Here is a 19519-nt window from a genome sequence, read left to right on the forward strand (position 1 = left end):
TAGTGACATTTCTTGTCTTACTATCTTTCATTTTTATTTTGAAATACTATTATCATACGGTTAAACAATCAAAATATGCAATTTATATGAAACCCGAGGAAGTGGATAAGAATTTCAAAAAGATGATTAATCGACCATGGGATACAGCCAGTATGAACGCTCAAATCCCTTGTGAGTTCATTTTGTAAGTTGGAAAACGCAAAAAATTTAAAATGCTAATTTTTCAATTTCAGATAATCCCGAATCGTTTCGAATCCCTCAAATTGTTGTTACCACTGGTGGAGAACTTACGCCAAGGCTTAACGAAATCAGTGCTTTTCCAGTTCCCTCATTTTTGTTGTCACCTGGTGATAAATATATGTAATTGCTATTTTTCAATGAATTTTCGTAGTTTTGATCGTTTTGTCTAGACGAAAAGTCCCTTAGGTAACAATTTTTAAGAAGCTAGGTATGAAAACCGGGAATTACAGAGATCTGGCGTCTGTTCCAGCGTATAATTAAGTTTGGATATTTGTGAAGTAAACGACTAAAGCCGGTATCCTTTTGATACATTAAAAATGACTTTGTTTTTGAAAATAAAATCGGTCATTCAGCTGGCTACAGTTATTTTTTCGCTTCTTACGAACTTTGTTTCCATTTATTTGGTTGTTAACCATTCACCAAGTAAAATTGGCAATTATAAAGTCCTAATGATCTATTTTTCGATAATGTCCATGGTTTATGCGATTCTGGATTATTTAGTACAACCAGTAAGAAATGCAAATGCGCTCTAATAATAGAACTTCACATTAGACTCAATTGTCTCGGTTCCTATGAGAGATACCAAAAATCTGTAAATTGATAAAACATTGGTGATATTGTGATAAGTATAGGTTGTAGATTTTGAAAATTTCTTTCAGGAATTGAGATTAATGAGCTCAAAATACAAACATATAACGTTGCATTTCAGTATATTCACAGTTATGGTGCAGCTTTCGGAATGTACATGGATTTGAGAGGGACCATATTTGAAGAATATCGAATAATACCTTTTTTACTAGTTGGTAAGTTTTTTTTAAAGTTATTAGAATTAGTACAAAATAATTGTTTTTTTTTCCAGCGGCATTGCGTGGTAGTTTTTGCTCAACGATATACGCAATTGCCATTAATTTTATTTATCGATTTTTCGCACTTGAAAGAGAAGGCCGACTCCGATATTTTTCTGGAAAACGTCTGTTAACCTGGATTTTTATTCCAATTGTGTCTGCAGTTCTTTGGGTCAGCAACAACTCGATTTGGTTGAGTCCCAATCCAGAACTAAACGATTATATGAGGTATAGTTGAGGAAAATTCACAATTGTGGGCCACAAAGAAAGATCAAAATTCCAGGAACCGGACCCGAGAAAAATATGAGTTGGATATTGATCGTACCAGCTACACAGCATGCCTGTACTGGAGAATAGATCAGAACGGGAACCAAATCTTGAGTTGGAAAGACATGATAGGGGCTTTGGGGCTTTATCATATGATGGTAACAATCCAGCAGAAAACATCGAACAGTTTTAAACCGAATTTTCAGACGATCCCATTTGTCACTATAGTCTACTTCGGGATCAAAAGCTATTGGAAAATAAAGGAAATTCTAAAACAAGGAGAAAGTGAATACAGTAAACGACTTCAAATTCAATTGTACAAAGCGCTGGTTGCACAGGTAGTTTTTTTTTCTCAAAAAAAAGAAGGAAGAGAGATTTTCCGGATTTTTGAAATGTTGTTAGAGTTACTGTATGCAGACCAGTGATGGGAGGAAACGCATTTTTCCAAAATACAGAAGATGGAAACGGAAATGGAATTTTTTCCGAGGAAAACGGAAACGGAAAAAAACGAGTAAATTTTTTTTTACAGAAAACGGAAACGGAACCGTTAATTTTTTTTCCGCGGAGACGGAAACGGAAAAAAATCTTCAAAACTTGGGCGGAAAACGGAAAACGGAAGAAAAAACGGAAACGGAAATAGAATTTCAGTTTTACGAAAAACGGAAAAAGAAACGGAATCGTAAACTTTTTTTCCGCAAAATAAATCTCTAAAAACCGAGCGGAAAACGGAAAACGGAAACGGAAACGGAAGTTCCTCCCATCACTGATGCAAACTGTGAACACTGGTCGTGGTCGGTGTTATACGTTATACGTTATACATTCATCGTTTTATCTATGAACCAAAAAACTAATTCCAGACACTGATCCCAATGACATTCCTTTTCTTCCCAATTGGAATATTTCTTATATCCCCTTTGATTGGTATTGATATCGAATGGGCTAGTCTCCCGATCACATTTCTTTACGCGTTTTATCCAGCGGTGGACCCAATTCCTAATATGATATTTATCGAGGAGTATCGGTTAGCTGTTCACAGTGAGTTCCCCAAAAATGTGATTTTTTGATTCTCTAATAATGCCCTATTTGTTTGTAGATTGGATTCGTCGCTTACTCAGAAAGAATCAGGTAGCTTCTGTGGTCTCTTATGAATTAACAACGGATGTAGTTTGAAGAGTTTATATTTCGAAAATCACATTGTTTTTCAAAGAAGAAGAAGAAGTCATGAGACGCGGAACCGAATAACATATAATTATCTTTACCTCTTGGGACATATACTTTAACATACGAAAACAAAAGTAAAGAATCAGAAATTCGATCTCGCTCATTCAAAAAAGAAACAAATGAGATCATATATTCAACTTATAACTGTACTATTTTCTCTTGCCACAAACTGTCTATCGATATTCTTGGTGCTTACACATTCACCACACAAACTTGGTAATTATAAATTTCTCATGATTTATTTCTCTCTGATTTCCATGCTTTATGCAGTTCTGGATTTTATTGTTCAGCCGGTGAGTATGGAAAGCGCGCTCTGTTGGAATTGAAGGTTTTCAGTATATGCATAGTTATGGTGCGGCGTACGTAATGATAATGGACTTACGGAACAGTGTTTTTGAGGATTACCCAATTATCGGAGTTTTGTTAGTTGGTAAAACGTTAACATTTTTCTTTGAGAATGTGACAGAAAAAAAAGGTTTACAGCATTATTGTGCGGATGTTATAGCCTAACAATTTATTCGATCGCTATCAATTTTGTCTATCGATTTTTCGCATTACAAAGGTATGCAAACATTAAATTTTGTTTATAGAATAAGCCTCTCGGGGAGTTAAACTTGTGGGCCCACCGTTGGAAAAGCTGCTACAAGCCACACTGCCAGCTACGCTACCAGCTACGCTACCAGCTACGCTACCAGCTACACTACCAGCCACACTACCAGCTACGCTACCAGCTACGTTACCAGCTACGCTACCAGTTACGCTACCAGCTACGAACGGTGGACCCACAACTTCTCGAAGGGCTTATATGAACAATATTTTGAAAAAAACAATAGTTTCATGTCCCCTCCAATTTTCAGAGAAGGTCGTCTTCGTTTTTTCCATGGTAAAAAACTGATTTTCTGGATTTTCATTCCGATTTTAGCCGGCGCCGGTTGGGTGATAAATAATTGGATCTTCTTAAGACCGGATTCAGAAAAGACAGAGTATTTGAGGTAGTCAATCTACAAGTTTTCCAAAATTCAAAGCAATTTTCAGATCTCGCGTAAAAGAGAAGTACGATTTTGATATCGATAAGACTAGCTACACAGGAGGTTTATACTGGAGAACTGACCCATATGGGAATCAATATCTGAGCATGAAAGATATGATCGGAGCTCTTGGGCTCAATCAGATATTTGTGAGACTGGGGCAGATCATTTTGAAACCCTTTTGAATTTTCAGGCGATCCCTTTAGTCACTATAATTTATTTTGGGAGAAAAAGCTACGGGAAAATCAAGGAACTTCTCAAACAAGGAGAAAGTGAATACAGTAAGAAACTTCAACTTCAATTGCACAAAGCGTTGGTGGCACAGGTTTTTTTCATTAAGCCGAACATTCTTGAGCATTTCCATAATTCCAGACAGTGATCCCAATGATTTTTCTCTTCGTCCCAATTGGATGCTTCCTCACATTCCCATTTTTCAAAATCGATATCGAATGGGCCAGTAGGCTTATCACATTTTTATACACCGTCTATCCAGCAATCGACCCAATTCCCACTATCGTGTTCATTGACAATTATCGGATGGCAATTTCTAGCGAGTTCAATAACAACTGGAAAAAAACCAGAAGAGAAAATTTCAGATTTCATTCGTCGAATATTAGGAAAACCACAAATTTCAATTGTGTCACATGAAATGACCGCAGATGCACATTGAAAATTTCAGAGGAGAAATCAACCTACCACCTGCGTCATTTCCCTAAAAAGTGTAATATTTTCTCAATATTTCAATGTGTCGGTCCCTTTTAATATTAATTTGCACTAAAATAACAACGTCTTTTATTTATTTTTAATTTAAGAAATAAATTTTTACCAGCAAGCTGGTGCGCCTTCGGCGCGATGCAACTTAGTTTTATACTGGTGCGTGACTCCGCTATTCAATTATTCTTAAAGGGTCACGTAAATTTATGTTTAACTTTCAAGCTTTTCAAAAGTTGACAGACTGACACGAGGACTGACAGACGCCTCTAGCGTTTTATTTATAAGGAAGATTTAAGAAATTGTATTTTTAATTTAAGAAATTGAGCAGAATGCTTCAAAACTTTTTGTTCAATTTCTCATTCTCCGTATTATATCCTGCTGGAACTCGCTTCCAAAAACCGTTTTCCCACCCTTGTTTTCATCCATCTCTTTTGAAACTAATTTAAGTCATGTTAATTCATCTTCTTTCCTTTTCTTAGACGAACATAATTTCTAACTTATTTGTTTAATTTGTAACAATATTGATTGATAGTCCTGAATCAATAAATTATTATTATTAATTTATTGAAGCTTTTTGAGAACTTGCGAACAAAGTACTGTACTACCGTCTGAGCTACGTAGTCGCATGCTTGGATAATGACAGATGATAGGCCCGATTTACCTCCGTTCCCGTCAAAGATATGAAAAAGTTGTATACTGATAAATTGTTTATCATATTATCGCAAACATTTTTTCTGTTGGTCCCTTTTGATATCTTTCCCAGGAACCGAGATAAATTGAATCAAAGACGTGAAAAATTTTTAAATTGGTTTTATAGTTTTTATTTCGGCTTAAAGATAGTTGTCTCAAAATCCAAAAATTATCAAAACATTTCTCTCGATGCAACTCGGACTATATCTGTCGGTTGACGCCTGTTTTTAATAAAAAATTTGCCAAATAGTTTTGACCGATAAGTAGGGTCGTTCCACAGAAATAATACGTTTGCCGCAATCGGTGCACTGACAAAAATCAAAAATGCGAATGCAACAGGGACTGAAAAATATAAATTTTTGAACCAAAAAAAGTTGTCAAGCTTACAAGACACATCCGTTTCTTCTTTGACAAAAAATTGGACAAAACAGGACAAGGAAATTGTGCAGAAAAAAATGACGATTATTGTACCCTGGAAGAATTGTAAAACTGTACCAGACACAAAATATTGAACGCACATGATTCCGAATTTCGTCAATAAACTCTTTCCACTCCTTCCTGGCCTCCTTACTTAAACTTGTAGCTTGTCTTTCCAACTCATACAAAATTAAAACATAACCAAGGAAAACTAAAACAAAAATTTGGCCCAGTGAACAACATAGGACCGCCGCAAACCCGATATATTCTTTGAAAGTTGTCATGATCCATACAAATTCATAGCGGCGCAGAAATTCATGATAGGGCAAGTTGTCGGATATATATACATCTACAGTACTGGCCAAAAAGGTATTCGCAAATAGTTTTTCGAGCATAACTTTTCTGAAACTTAAGGGATCGATCTGATATTTTAAGACAAAGTTTAAAACGGTAAAAGAAACTGATTCAACAACAAGAATAGTCAAAATTTCAAAAAATTGAAAAAAAATCGAAAAATTCATGAAAATTGCAAAAAACCGGTAAATGGAACTTTGACTTCTGAGATCTAGGATAGACCGGTAAACGAAAAATAATAATAGAAAATGAATAAAATAGCTTTAGTACTTCGTTGGGAAGCCTTTGGCGTCGATTACCGTTTGACATCTTCTTGGCATCGAGTCGAGAAGGGTGTCGATGACAGACATCGGGATGGCCTGCCAGACATCTTGGAGTTGGTCGAACTTCTGGTTGGCATTCGAGGCACGAACCCCTCTAAGCTGTCTCTCGACATGCTCCCAGAGGTGTTCGATCGGATTCAAGTCCGGAGATTGACTTGGCCAGTCCAGAAATCCACGTGGCGGCGTCGGAACCACTCCTTGATGTGCTTCGAGGTGTGCTTCGGGTCGTTATCCTGTTGGAAAACGAACGCCCGGCCCACAGTAGACCTTGCCCAGGGTCTCATTGTGTTCTCCAAGATGTCTTCATACACAAAGCGATCCATGATGCTTGTAATTCTTCTCAGCGGGCCGATTGAAGTCCCAGAGAAGCAGCCCCAGACCATCACCGATCCACCTCCATGCTTGACGGTTTGGAGCTGGTAGCTGGGATCGAACCGACATCCAACCGGACGGCGAATCCACTTGATACCGTCAGTACCGAACAGATTGAACTTGGATTCGTCGCTGAACACGTGATTAGCCCAATCCTGACGTCCCCAGTGGAGATGAGCTCTGGCCCATGCTACGCGGGCGATTCTGTTCTTCTTGCTGATCGATGGTTTCTTAGCTGGCCGTCGTCCATGGAGTCCAGCATCTTGAAGACGTCTTCTGACGGTTCTCAGGGATCGTGTGACTTCATTTGGAGTCTTCACGACCATCTGAATGTCCGTAGAACTCCTCTGGGGATCCTCTCTTGAAACTCGGACGATGTTCCGATCCATGTTCTTCGACGTGATACGCGGTCTTCCAGGCGATTTTCGCTCCACCAAGGCTCCCTAAACATTTTTTTCCATAACTATACTATTTTTGAATATTACCTCATCCCGAAACTGCTTCAAGATCTTCTCGATGGCACGTTTAGTAACATTGAACTGCTGCGCCAAGAGGTCCTTGGAACATCCACTTCTGAAGCCGATGACGATGGCTTTACGGATGTCCTGAGAGATGTTTTTTTTTTCCGAGGGGTCTGGCCATGTCTGTAAACAGTTTTAAATACATAGGAGCCAAAACCAACATTCTTAGAAACCATAATATCCAAAAATATAAAAATATGAAAAAAGTGAAAAAACGAAAAAATTGAAAAAATTGAAAAAAACAAAAAATTTCTGAAAATGATGCAATTTCCTTGTACGCAATTTGTCGTCACCGTGTACGACATGCACAGTAAAATTTTCAGATCGATCCCTTAAGTTTCAGCAAAGTTACTCTCAAAAAACCGTTTGCGAATACCTTTTTGGCCAGTACTGTATATAGTGTTTTGAAAAATTGGATTGAATGATAATCACAAATGCAATGGAAGAATCGAATATTAAAGGAACCAAAATCACGAGGGTTTGAATGAAAAAGTTCAGTTTGAAAACTGAATCGTTACGAGAAACCGTTTGAAGTTTTAGAACTAGAATTATGAATAAAATTTCGCCTTGAAGAAGAAACAACTTGTAAGCTACGATCTGAAAGTACTTGAACTTTGAGCCAATTTTTCTCGGCTCCTGTGAGAGATACCGAAAATTTGCCAACTAATAAATTGTTTACCATAATATCACAAACATTTTATTGGTTGCCACATTTTTTATATCTTGTATAGGATCCGAGAAAAACTAGCTCAGAGTGTGGGGACCCTTCTGTTACAGGCTATACGGTAGTTCAACTTACAATGTGAATAAGCTTCATGAAATCATTCGAATTTCTCGCCCAACCGATGCAATATAATCCTGGAATCGGTATCAAAATTACTGTAGTCAATACAGTACCCCAATAAAATCCGGATATAAATGCACTTGAAAGATAAAGAATTGGAGCATATGGGGATATTCTTTTTTTGTTTGAGGCAAGAATGACATAGGAACTAGTCAATAATAATAAAAAAGATACCAAATTGATGATACTTGTAAAAATAAGTTGGAAATCGTCAGCAGCTAAATTCCTAGTGGTATCAGTTGACATCGAAAACACGAAAAATAGAAGCCGATTCAGAGAAACAGGTGAATTATAAGGATTTCTATTTAATCTAGACAAATTGAAGGAAAAACAAAATTTTGTCATTAATACTTAACAATAAGATTTATCAAATGTTCAATGAAAATACTGTTCAATTAAATTTTCTCCGCACAATACATCAAATTGATTGGGAAGTATGGTGTGTAAACATCTCACATTCAAACTTTTGGGAATCCACACTTCTTCAAAAGATCAACTGCACGTTTTTGACCCCACATGGCACCCATGCACAGAGCTTGTGAGCAGTTACTTCCAACTGGAAGGCAATGGAACATTGAGCATCCATACATCATAGCAGCCAATGATCACATAGTAGATTTATCCGTGAAAACATTGCTGGGTCCCAAGAACTCGGCTATTGCATAAGTTCCATTTCGTTTCAAGACGCGGTGGATTTCTTGGACGCGCTAAAATGTCTATTTTTCGTTCCAAAAGTCTTCTGGAATCTTACCAAATCCGGTCTACACTGATCATGACAAACATGGAAAACAAGCATCAAGCCGAGTGAATCCGTCAATATCTCTATTGTTCGAGTTCAATCGTCCGAGTTCAATACGTATAAGTTCATGTAATTCACCTGTTTCTCTGAATCGGTTTCTATTTTTCGTATGTTTTTCTCATATTTTCAAGCATCATGTCAGCTAATAACACTAGGAATTTAGCGGCGGACGGTTTCCAACGTATTCTCACAAATATCATCAATTTGGTATCTTTCTTATTATTATTGGTAAGCTCTTATGTTATCTTTAAATTCAACAAAAGTAGAATATCCCCATATTCTCCAATTCTTTATCTTTCATGTGCATTCATGTCCGAATTTTATTTGGGTACTGTATTAAACGTAGTAGTTTTGTTACCAGTACCAGGATTCTATTGTATTGGTTGGGCGAAAAATTCTAATGATTTAATGAAATTGATTCATGTTGTGAGTTTTGTTGCTATTAAACCTTTAATAGAAGGGCGCCCACTTCAAGCTAGATCATTGCAGATCCTTGCTTACAAGTTGTTTCTTCTTCAAGGTGAAATTTTATTCATAATTCTAGTTCTAAAACTTCAAACGGTTTCTCGTAACGATTCAGTTTTCAAACTGAACTGTTTCATTCAAACCCTCGTGATTTTGGTTCCTTTAATGTTCAATTCTTCCATTGCATTTGTGATTATCATTCAATCCAATTTTTCAAAACACTATACAGATGTATATATATCCGACAACTTGCCCTATCATGAATTTCTGCGCCGCTATGAATTTGTATGGATCCTGACAGCTTTCAAAGAATATATCGGGTTTGCGGCGGTCCTATGTTGTTCACTGGGCCAAATTTTTGTTCTAGTTTTCCTTGGTTATGTTTTAATTTTGTATGAGTTGGAAAGACAAGCTACAAGTTTAAGTAAGGAGGCCAGGAAGGAGTGGAAAGAGTTTATTGACAAAATTCGGAATCATGTGGGTTCAATAACCGTAAAACCTGTAATAGAAGTGCCCCCTGACTTTCAACTTTGGGCTCAATTATCTCGGTTCCTGATAAAGATATCAAAAATGTGTCAACTGATAAATTGTTTATCATGATAGCAGCAACAATTTATTAGTTGACAAATTTTTTACATCTTTATCAGAAACCGAGATAAATGGGCTCAAAGTTGAAAGTCAGGGGGCACTTCTATTACAGGTTTTACGGTATTTTGTTTTGTGCCATTTCCTAAAATTTTCCAGGGTGCGATAACGGTCGTTTTCTTCTGCGCACTCCCCTTCTCCGGATTTGTGCAACTGTTTGTCGAAGAAGAAACCGATGTGTCTTGTAAGCCTATAAACTATTTTTGTTTTAAAGATTTTTATATTTTCTAGTCCCTGTTGCATTTGCATTTTTGATTTTTGTCAGTGCACCCGTTGCGGCAAACTTATTATTTTTATGGAACGACCCTGCTTATCGGTCCCAGTTGTTTTGCAAGTTTTCTAACAGGAACAGGCGCCGACAACCAAATCAAATACGAGTTACCTCAAAAGAAATGCTTTGATAATTGTGAGATATTGAAAAAGGGACCATACATGATCGGTTTAAAATTTATGTTTGATCTGTACAAAGTTATGATTTTTCGATTAACTTGATCCACTTTTCTGAAAGATCAGAGATTTGGTTTGAATTGGTTTGATGAAACAATGCATTTTGAATTTGTAGTGCTTTATTATTTACGACAAGTCCAAATAAAAAAAATTCAATTAAATTTTTTGTGCACAATACATCAAATTGATTGGGAAATATGGTGTGTCCACCACTCGAACCTCTGGGAATCCACACTTCTTCAAAAGATCCACTGCACGTTTTTGACCCCACATGGCTCCCATGCACAGCGCTTCTGAGCAGTTACTTCCAACTGGAAGGCAATGGAACATTGAGCATCCATACATCATAGCAGCCAATGATCCCATAGTAGATTTATCCGTGAAAACATTGCTGGATCCCAAGACCTCGACCATTGCGAAAGTTCCATTTGGTTTCAAGACTCGGTGGATTTCTTGAACGCACTAAAAAATAATTATTTTTATTTTCGAGACTCATCCGAAAATCCTACCAAATCCGGTCGGCACTGATCATGACAGGCATCAAAAATAAGCACCAAATCGAATGAATCCGTCCATATCTCAGGCATTTTTCCAGCATCGCACTCGATGAACTCCAGATTGTTGAAAACTGCCCCAGCCTTTGTTTTGCGTTCCTTAGCTTGCTTGATGGCATCACTTCCAATATCTAGGCCTACAAAGTGAGCCTTCGGGTATTGCTCGGCGAGCAGTGAAGAGTGGAATCCACTGCCACAACCAACATCCAAGACACGAACTCCTCCAGCTTCCAGTTTCTCTACAATCCCGTTTCCAATCGCTGGCAGCATATCAGAAACGACATGTTTCTCATGGAGCGCTTGGCTCATGGTGCCCATGAAAGATTGGAAATTGGAGAATTGAGAGTACTCGAGTCCAAAGGGTCCCTCTTTTTTGAAACACTCAACAAGATTATCAATAGGTTCTAGGAGCGGAGCCATCATTCCATTCATGACCAATTCGAAGCAAGAGTTGCCAAGTGCCTGAATTTTTTTCTATGTTTCCTAGGGGTAACCAGTAAGATTCTTACGTCCACATTCTCCTCCTTAATCCAAAACTTCTCCTCCTCATTCACCTCGATTATCTTCCCACAAGCCATACAGTTGCACCATTCCCTGACATATCTCTCTTTGCATCCAGCTGCCTGAGCTAGTTGCTCCGGGAGCACCGGATTTTTCTCACTCGAAATATCAGAGAGTGTCTTGAAAAGGTTCAGACGTTGGCCAATGCTTACTGCGTTGGACACAATGTTGCTGACAGCGAGGTTCTGTAATGAGGATAAAAAATCCTTATATTTCAAAATCAACAAACTCACGAATAACTTCTCTTTCATCGAAGTACCGGAAGACGACATTTTCCTAGGTTAAGAAATCAGTTGTATTTAAAACTTTGCAGAGACGATTCCAAATGTTATACTCGGTTGTTTATATACTCTCATTCTATCTTGACACACGTGTTTTCTGATTTCCGAGAAACGCAGAGAAAGAGAGATGATATGGGCATTGATCTATACATGGATTGTGTTTTTAGTATCTGCGCCTCTCCTAGAGAAAAGTGAACGTGACTGTAGCATGGTAAATTTGCAGATATTCACGGTATATGCAAATCTAAAATTATGAATAAAGTTATGAGCATAATTAGAGATACACCAATTATAATAGAAGTCTAGGTTTTGAACCTCATGGGTTATTTATCCTAAGTTTGTTAAACTAAAATCTATTACTCGCAAAGGTACACATAATGGTACCCCTAGAAAATGACTAAAGTCACGTACACACCATTCAATCTAGTGAGTACATGATCAATGGGGTGTGCAGACAGACGAGATAGCAGAGATCATACACCTTGATTTTAAAGCAACGTGTTTGTAAGGTTGTTTAAATACAAGCCACCTGTGATTGTTTTGCAAAATTTCTACCATGTCATCCATGAAGGAGGAGTTATTCGTAAGTTATTTTGTAAAAAATCCGGTTTAGCAATTTCCTATTTTTGTAGAACTTGGCCGTGAGCAATGTAGTGGCCAATGCTATAAGTGTTGGTTTGCGTCTCAACCTTTTCAAGAAGCTCTAGGAAATTTCGAGCGAGAAATATCCGGTGCTCCCGGAGCAACTAGCTTAGGCAGCTGGATGCAAAGAGAGATATGTCAGGGAATGGTGCGACTGTATGGCTTGTGGAGAGATAATCGAGGTGAATGAGGAGGAGAAGTTTGGGATTGAAGAAGATGATGTGAAGGTGAGAATTATACCGTAAAACCTGTAATAGGAAGAGCTCTCTAACGTTTAATTTTGAGCCAATTTATCTCAGTCCCTGTCAAAGTTATAAAAAGTTGTCTTTTGGTAAATTGTTTATCATAATCATTCTTATAATAAATAAATGAAGTTGCGTTTCTTTCTCTGTCAGTTTGTCCGCAAACGTTGAAAAAGTTGAAATAAAATATAAATATGCGTGACCCTGCGGGTAAGACAGAGGAGCGAAGCGACGAGCAGTAAAATTTATAGACAAAACTGCGCCGAAGGCGCACCAGCCAACTGTTTGAAGCGCCGGAGGCGCGGCAAACAGGCTGGTATCACAAACATTTGTTCAGTTGAAACATTTCTGATATCTTTCACAGAAAATGAGATATAAGAGCTCAAAGGTGACACTTGAACGGCTTATTACAGGTTTCCCAGTAATAATAAGTGGCTCTTAACACCATCGAAAATACTTCAGGATCTCATCAACTCTATCTTTGAAAATGTTATGATTGGATCAACTCCGACACTTCTGGAGCCTCTTGATCACCTTATCGAGTGTTTCAAATTAAATGGACCTCCTGGACTGGCCTACTCGGAATTCTCCAAATTCCAATACTTCATGGAAAAAATGAGTCAAGCACTTCACGAAAAGCATGTGATTCCTGATATGATACCAGCTATCGGATATGGTATAGCCGAGAAACTTGAAGCTGGAGGACTTCGTGTGCTGGATGTCGGGTGTGGAAATGGATTTCACTCATCATTACTTGCTGAAAAATACCCGACGACCCAATTTGTTGGATTGGATATTGGAAGTGATGCCATCCAGAAAGCCAAGGAACGCAAAACGAAAACTGGTACACTTTTCAAAAATCTGGAATTCGTCGAGTGCGATGCTGGAAAAATGCCAGTTAACTGGACGGGTTCATTTGATTTGGTGCTTATTTTTTATGCCTGTCGTGACCAGTGTAGACCGGATTTGGTAATATAATTTTACATAATTTGGTTCATACACGATTCAAGTTTAAGTGCATCTGAGAGGTTCAACGAGTTCTCAAATCACGTGGAGTATTTGCAATTGTAGAAATCAACAGTTCGAGTAATGTGTTCAAGGATAAATCTTCAATGGGATCATTAGCTGCATTACTATACGGGCGGCCCATGTTACAGTGTCTCCCGGTTGGAAGTAATGATACAAATGCGCTCTGCTTGGGATCAATGTGGGGACGAAAACGTGCGGTGGATTTGTTGAATCGATGTGGATTTCCAGATGTCAAAGTGGTGGACACTCCATACTTTCCTATTAATGTTTTGTATTGTGCTCAGAAAAATTAGTTCCTGGGCAGCTCAAGAATCCTAAAACTTTGCTCATGATTTCAACTTTTCAAGGATGTTATATTTAAATAAAAATTTTTGACTATTCCACCATCTTTGAAAACTACCGTAAATCCCGTAATAGAAGGGCCCCGACACTGTCAAGTCTGAGCTCGATTATCTAAATTTCTGTAAATGATATCAAAAAATATTTATCTAACAAAATGCTCCTGATATCATGATGAGCAATTTATCAGATGACAAATTTTTATATCTTTGACAGGAACTGAAAGAAAATGGCTTAAAAGTAAAGGTTAGAGGCCCTTCTATTACAGGCTTTATGGTACTCGGTTACGTTTTATTGCAACAACTCGTCGCTAGACACGATAGTTCTCTGATTCTTGTACTTTTGATCCTACAATGTACCTCTCATAGGTCTTCGTTTGTCTTCCTCTAGACACCATTAAAACAACCGAGGCCTAGACATCGCAAAGTTTGAATTTCTAGGCCACGTTGTTTGAAACGCAGACATGAAAAGAAAAATACATGTGCCTTCTTTTTCTCCTTCTCTAAATCTCCATTAGACACAAACCATGCGTCACAAACCATAAAATTTCTGCTATCATTAGCTTTTGTATTGACAAGTCAAAAAAAACGCGCAGATGATGATTCCAAAAATGAATTCAAGTTCAGGGAAAGAAACTTTTGAATAACTTTACATAAAATTAATCAGCTAACTGGTAAGCTGATTGAATGAAGAAAATGAAGTTTGTCTTTTTTCTGATTCTCTAGGTCTCTCACACACTACAAACCACATTTTTCGAGTATAAAAGGAACTTTAGATTGGGATTGTTCAACTTTTTTTGATAAAAAATTTTCCGAATTTTTCACCACGATGTCAGAGGGTTCTTCAATCAGAGAAAAATTAATGGTGAGCACTTTTTGTTAGAGTTTTTTGATTTCGCCATTTTAAAAACGAAAAAAATTCAGAATCTCGCTGTCAGCAACATTGTGTCTAACGCCATTAGTGTCGGACAACGTCTGGACCTTTTCAAAAAACTCTCTGAAATTTCGAGCGAGAACAATCCGGTGCTCCCGAAGCAACTAGCCGATGCAGCTGGATGCAAAGAGAGATATGTCAGAGAATGGTGCAACTGTATGGCTTGTGGGGAGATTATCGAAATGAATAAGGAGGAGAAGTTTTGGATTAAGAGGAAAATGTTGAGGTAGTTGTTTCAAATCTTGTTCTTCCACACAATTCGAAATTCTAGACACTCGCCAACTCTGGATTCGAAGTTCTTCTAAACGGAATGGTTGGTTATCTGATCGAACCGATGAACCAGCTTATCAACTGTTTCAAAAAAGATGGACCCCATGGACTTGAATACTCTCAATTCACCAAATTCCAAGAATTCATGGCCGGCACTAATCAATCTGGAAAAAAGGAACACATAGTGACTGATATGATAAAAGCAATTGAGAACGGTATAATCGAAAAGCTTGGATCCGGAGAAGCACGAGTTCTGGATGTAGGCTGTGGGAACGGATTTCACTTATCGTTGCTCGCAGAGCACTATCCGAAAACTGATTTCATTGGACTAGATATTAGTAGTGACGCTATAAAGCAAGCAAAGGAGCGAAAAATGACGTCAGGAGAATGTTTCGAAAACTTGAAGTTCCTGGAATGCGACGCTGCCAAGATGCCATATGCATGGACAGATTCTTTTGATTTAGTACTCATGTTCGATGCCTGTCACGATCAATGTAGACCTGACTTGGTGAGATTTTGAAATTCGGCGTTTTTCCAATTAAAAATTTTTTCAGTGCCTTCATGAAGTTCTTCGAGTTCTGAAACCCGATGGAACCTTAGCAATGATAGAGATTCGAGGAACTAGCAACGTCTATACGGACAAGACTACATTAGGTGATATGGCGACAATGATGTATGGAACATCCTTGTTTCATTGTCTTCCCGTCGGCAGTAATGATGCAAATGCGCTCTGTTATGGTGCGATGTGGGGTGAAAAACGGGCTGTGGAGTTGCTGAACAAGTGTGGTTTTCAAGAAATTCAAGTCGTGGAAACGCCATACTTCCCGATCAATGTGATGTATTGTGCGAAAAAAATTATTCAAATTGTTTGAATTTCTCATTGCGAGCTTTTTATTCAGCGGAGCGCTTCTTCTCAAAAATATTTTTTACCGAAAATTTGGTTGTCATCAAAAATTCTGCATATTACCATCACTCATCGAAGGCACTCTCAATAAAAACTGAAAAAAAGCCTTGAAATGCTCTTTTCATTTGGAGGAACTTAACTTGTGGGCCCACTGCGGGAGATGCCGCGCCGCTACCGGTTGAGCTACACTATTTAGTGTCACTTCAAAATGCATATCGTAACTCCAAAAACAACCTCTGAAATCACTGAAATATCTGTCTTAAATTTTGCCGAAAAACGGCTCTTCAGTTCTTCAAAAAAAAGCGAACGCGTTCCATCTAACAAAAAATTTGAAACAAGTTTCATTCATTCAGTCAAATAAATATCATATGATTATAAAAAAAATCAGGCACAAGTAAAATTTCAGATCCCCAAATACTTTTTCGCTATCATCACAGCCTCCTCATCATTGGACCATTTCAACTTGGACACATCATTCAGAACATTCGAGTACAATTCCGTAGTAAAGTATCGCTCGGCAAAACTATTCACAGTGGTCACAATCAGTTTTCCCTTGTTCTCGGGACGACGTGCCAGCTCCACGGCGGCGACCACGTTGGCTCCAGATGAGATGCCACCGAGGATGGCTTCTTCGTCAGCGAGCCGACGTGCCATTGTCATCGCGTCATCGGATTTGACACGTATGACTTCGGTGAACAGCGAACGATCCACGTTGCCAGGAATGATGCCAGCACCAATACCTGAAGAAAAGTTAAGTTCTTTGAACTACATATCTATAGATTTTTTCTGAAAATAACTTACCCTGAATTCTATGCTTTCCTCTCGGAAATCCGCTCAACACGGAGCTTTCATACGGCTCCACTGGATAAATTTTGATGTCTGGATTTTGTTGTCTGAGATATCGTCCGACTCCAGTGAGCGTTCCACTTGATCCAACTCCAAAACAGACCATATCCACTTTTCCCTGAGTTTGGCGCCAGATTTCTGGACCTGTGGTACGGTAGTGTGCTGCTGGGTTGGCTGGATTTGAAAACTGATCCAAACAGATTGCATTCGTAAGTTTTTCACAAAGCATCTCTACTTTTTTGATGACTCCTGGATGGCCTTCCATCGGGTCGGAAAGGATCACTTCGGCTCCATAGGCACGAAGCATGGCACGACGTTCGACACTCATGGTTTCCGGCATTACGAGGATCACTTTGTATCTGGAATTCAAAATCTTAAAATTTCAGATGTTCATAACTTCAAATTTCGGAAACTCAGAATCTTACAATATCAGAATCTCAGAATCTCAGAATCTCAGAATGTTTGAATCTCAGAATTTCAGAATCTCAGAATGTTTGAATCTCAGAATCTCAGAATCGCAGAATCTCAAAATCTCAGAATCTCAGAATCTCAGAACCTCAGAATCTCAGAATCTCAGAATCTCAGAATCTCAGAATCGCAGTGTTTCAGAATCTTAAGATTTCAGAATCTCAGAATGTCAGAATCTCAGAATCTCAGAATCTCAGAATCTCAGAATCTCAGAATCTCAAAATCTCAGAATCTCAGAATTTCAAAACCTCAGAATCTCAAAATTTCGGAATCTTAGAATCCCAGAATCTCAGAATCCGAGTATAAGGGAAACTTAGAATCTCAAAATCCTTAAACTTCGGAAATTTAGAGTTTCAGAATTTTAGAATTTTAATATTTCTAAAATTCAGAATCGCAGTGTTTCAGAATCTTAAGATTTCAGAATCTCAGAATGTCAGAATCTCAGAATCTCAGATGCTCAAAATCTCAGAATCTCAGAATCTCAGAATCTCAGAATCTCAGAATCTCAGAATCTCAGAATCTCAGAATCTCAGAATCTCAAAATCTCAAAATCTCAGTATCTCAGAATCTCAAAATCTCAGAATCTCAGAATCTCAGAATCTCAGAATCTCAGAATCTCAAAATCTCAGAATCTCAGAATCTCAGAATCTCAGAATTTCAGAATCTCAGAATCTCAGAATCTCAGAATCTCAGAATCTCAGAATCTCAGAATCTCAGAATCTCAGAATCTAGGAATCTAAGAATTTAGGAATCTGGGAATCTAAAAATCTAGGAATCTCAGAATCTCAGAATCTCAGAATCCGAGTATAAGGGAAACTTAGAATCTCGAAATCCTTAAACTTCGGAAATTCAGAGTTTCAGAATTTTAGAATTTTAAAAATTCTAAAATTCAGAATCGCAGTGTTTCAGAATCTTAAGATTTCAGAATCTCAGAATGTCAGTCTCAGAATCTCAGATTCTCAAAATCTCAGAATCTCAGAATCTCAAAGTTTCAAAAATTCAAACTTTAAGAATCTGAATTTCTGAAAACTTAGAATTTCAGAATTTGAGAATCCGAGAATCCGAGATTCCGAGAACCCAAGAATCCGAGAATCCGACAATCCGAGAATCCGAGAATCTGAGAATCCATGGATCCCGGAATTCAAGAATCCGTGGATTCTAGAATCTAAGAATCTGTGAATCCTAAAATACAAGAATCCTGGAATTTCGAATTTTAGAATATCAGGATAACAGAATTTTAGAATCTCAGAGTCTTAGAATCTTCTAAGAATCTCAGAATTTTAGAATCTAGGAAGCTAGAAATCAAGGAATCTAGGAAACTAGGAATTAAGGAATCAAGGAATTCATAAATCCAGGTATCCAAGAATCTCAAAATTTCAGAATCTCAAAACCACTCACCCGCGAATCTTTCCAATATGAGCCAACGCGATTCCCAAATTTCCACTAGTTCCCTCCACAAGCACCGTTTTCCCGGGAACAATTCGTCCCGCCTTTTCCGCCTCATCCACCATCGATTTTGCGATTCGATCCTTCACAGAACACGACGGATTCAGGTACTCGATTTTTACGGCTGAAAAAATCTATCTTCTGAAATTTGGCCGACAAATACCGATTCTCGCATCCAATCCTTTCGTAATATTCCGAAGAAGGACCAACGGCGTGTTTCCGATAGTTTCGCCACCGTCGGCAACCATAAGTTCGCGAGACATCACTGAAAATTTGAGAAGTTGAGTTTTTGGGCAAAAAAAAGTTTGAAAGTACAATGCTGAAAGTTGCCAATTGATAAGAAAGAAAAGTTTCCTGATAAGAAAATGAGGCTTAGAATCCAGAAAATTCCAGTCATTTATAACCAGTCTAGGCTCCGCCCACTTTTTTCTGTCACACAATTTGTCATCAAAATTTATGTGTGTCCATCACATAAAACATTTTCTCTAACTGTCTAAGTCTCTACAGTCTACGCTACTCTCTAATTCTCACTAGGAGTACGTGACTTTTCCCAAATAAAAATCCCAACAAAAAAAATTTTCGGTGATCAAATAAAATTACTTTTTTAGTTGGTAGTAGGGGACAATTAGAAGATGATTGGGGTCCAGAAAAAGAATCTGGAGAAAGGTAGAATTGATAGAACACGTGTACTTTCCCCTATGACAGGTGGCAAAAAATTGGAGTTTTTTGAAAAAATTGAGGGTGTCACGAGAGAAAAAAAGAGAAAAAAAATGGAGGTGAAAAAGAAAGCGATTCTTTCGAATCGAAAAAAA

General features: G+C 38.0%; 6 protein-coding genes across 6 annotated transcripts; 3 read left to right on the plus strand and 3 right to left on the minus strand.

The window, feature by feature from the left end:
• Nucleotides 1–557: 557 nt before the first annotated feature.
• Nucleotides 558–2522, plus strand: CBG10439 (the record flags this gene model as incomplete). Its single annotated transcript, XM_002635737.1, has 7 exons — nucleotides 558–749; nucleotides 950–1042; nucleotides 1099–1313; nucleotides 1369–1510; nucleotides 1559–1690; nucleotides 2210–2387; nucleotides 2446–2522. 7 exons carry the CDS (start codon nucleotides 558–560, stop codon nucleotides 2520–2522), a joined length of 1029 nt encoding a protein of 342 aa, XP_002635783.1.
• A 2655-nt stretch (nucleotides 2523–5177) lies between these two features.
• CBG10438 lies at nucleotides 5178–5844 on the minus strand (the record flags this gene model as incomplete). The annotated part of the gene is made up of 3 exons (XM_002635736.1): nucleotides 5178–5347; nucleotides 5393–5477; nucleotides 5524–5844. Coding segments are annotated over 3 exons (576 nt in total), but the record flags the coding sequence as incomplete, so codon positions are not given.
• Nucleotides 5845–8770: 2926 nt separating this feature from the next.
• Nucleotides 8771–10146, plus strand: CBG26954 (the record flags this gene model as incomplete). Its single annotated transcript, XM_045236811.1, has 3 exons — nucleotides 8771–9577; nucleotides 9845–9929; nucleotides 9977–10146. 3 exons carry the CDS (start codon nucleotides 8771–8773, stop codon nucleotides 10144–10146), a joined length of 1062 nt encoding a protein of 353 aa, XP_045099040.1.
• A 202-nt stretch (nucleotides 10147–10348) lies between these two features.
• CBG10437 lies at nucleotides 10349–11579 on the minus strand (the record flags this gene model as incomplete). Its single annotated transcript, XM_002635735.1, has 4 exons — nucleotides 10349–10654; nucleotides 10702–11208; nucleotides 11256–11492; nucleotides 11541–11579. The coding sequence occupies 4 exons, from the start codon at nucleotides 11577–11579 to the stop codon at nucleotides 10349–10351; spliced, it is 1089 nt and encodes a 362-aa protein (XP_002635781.1).
• Nucleotides 11580–12388: 809 nt separating this feature from the next.
• CBG10435 lies at nucleotides 12389–15915 on the plus strand (the record flags this gene model as incomplete). The annotated part of the gene is made up of 4 exons (XM_045236812.1): nucleotides 12389–12457; nucleotides 12935–13441; nucleotides 15045–15551; nucleotides 15598–15915. 4 exons carry the CDS (start codon nucleotides 12389–12391, stop codon nucleotides 15913–15915), a joined length of 1401 nt encoding a protein of 466 aa, XP_045094280.1.
• A 434-nt stretch (nucleotides 15916–16349) lies between these two features.
• CBG10434 lies at nucleotides 16350–18970 on the minus strand (the record flags this gene model as incomplete). The annotated part of the gene is made up of 4 exons (XM_002635732.1): nucleotides 16350–16687; nucleotides 16749–17152; nucleotides 18660–18831; nucleotides 18871–18970. The coding sequence occupies 4 exons, from the start codon at nucleotides 18968–18970 to the stop codon at nucleotides 16350–16352; spliced, it is 1014 nt and encodes a 337-aa protein (XP_002635778.1).
• Between the last annotated feature and the right edge of the window lie 549 nt (nucleotides 18971–19519).

The sequence above is a fragment of the Caenorhabditis briggsae genome (genome assembly GCF_000004555.2).
Source record: "Caenorhabditis briggsae complete genome, chrV, whole genome shotgun sequence".
Classification (NCBI taxonomy): Eukaryota; Metazoa; Nematoda; class Chromadorea; order Rhabditida; family Rhabditidae; genus Caenorhabditis; species Caenorhabditis briggsae.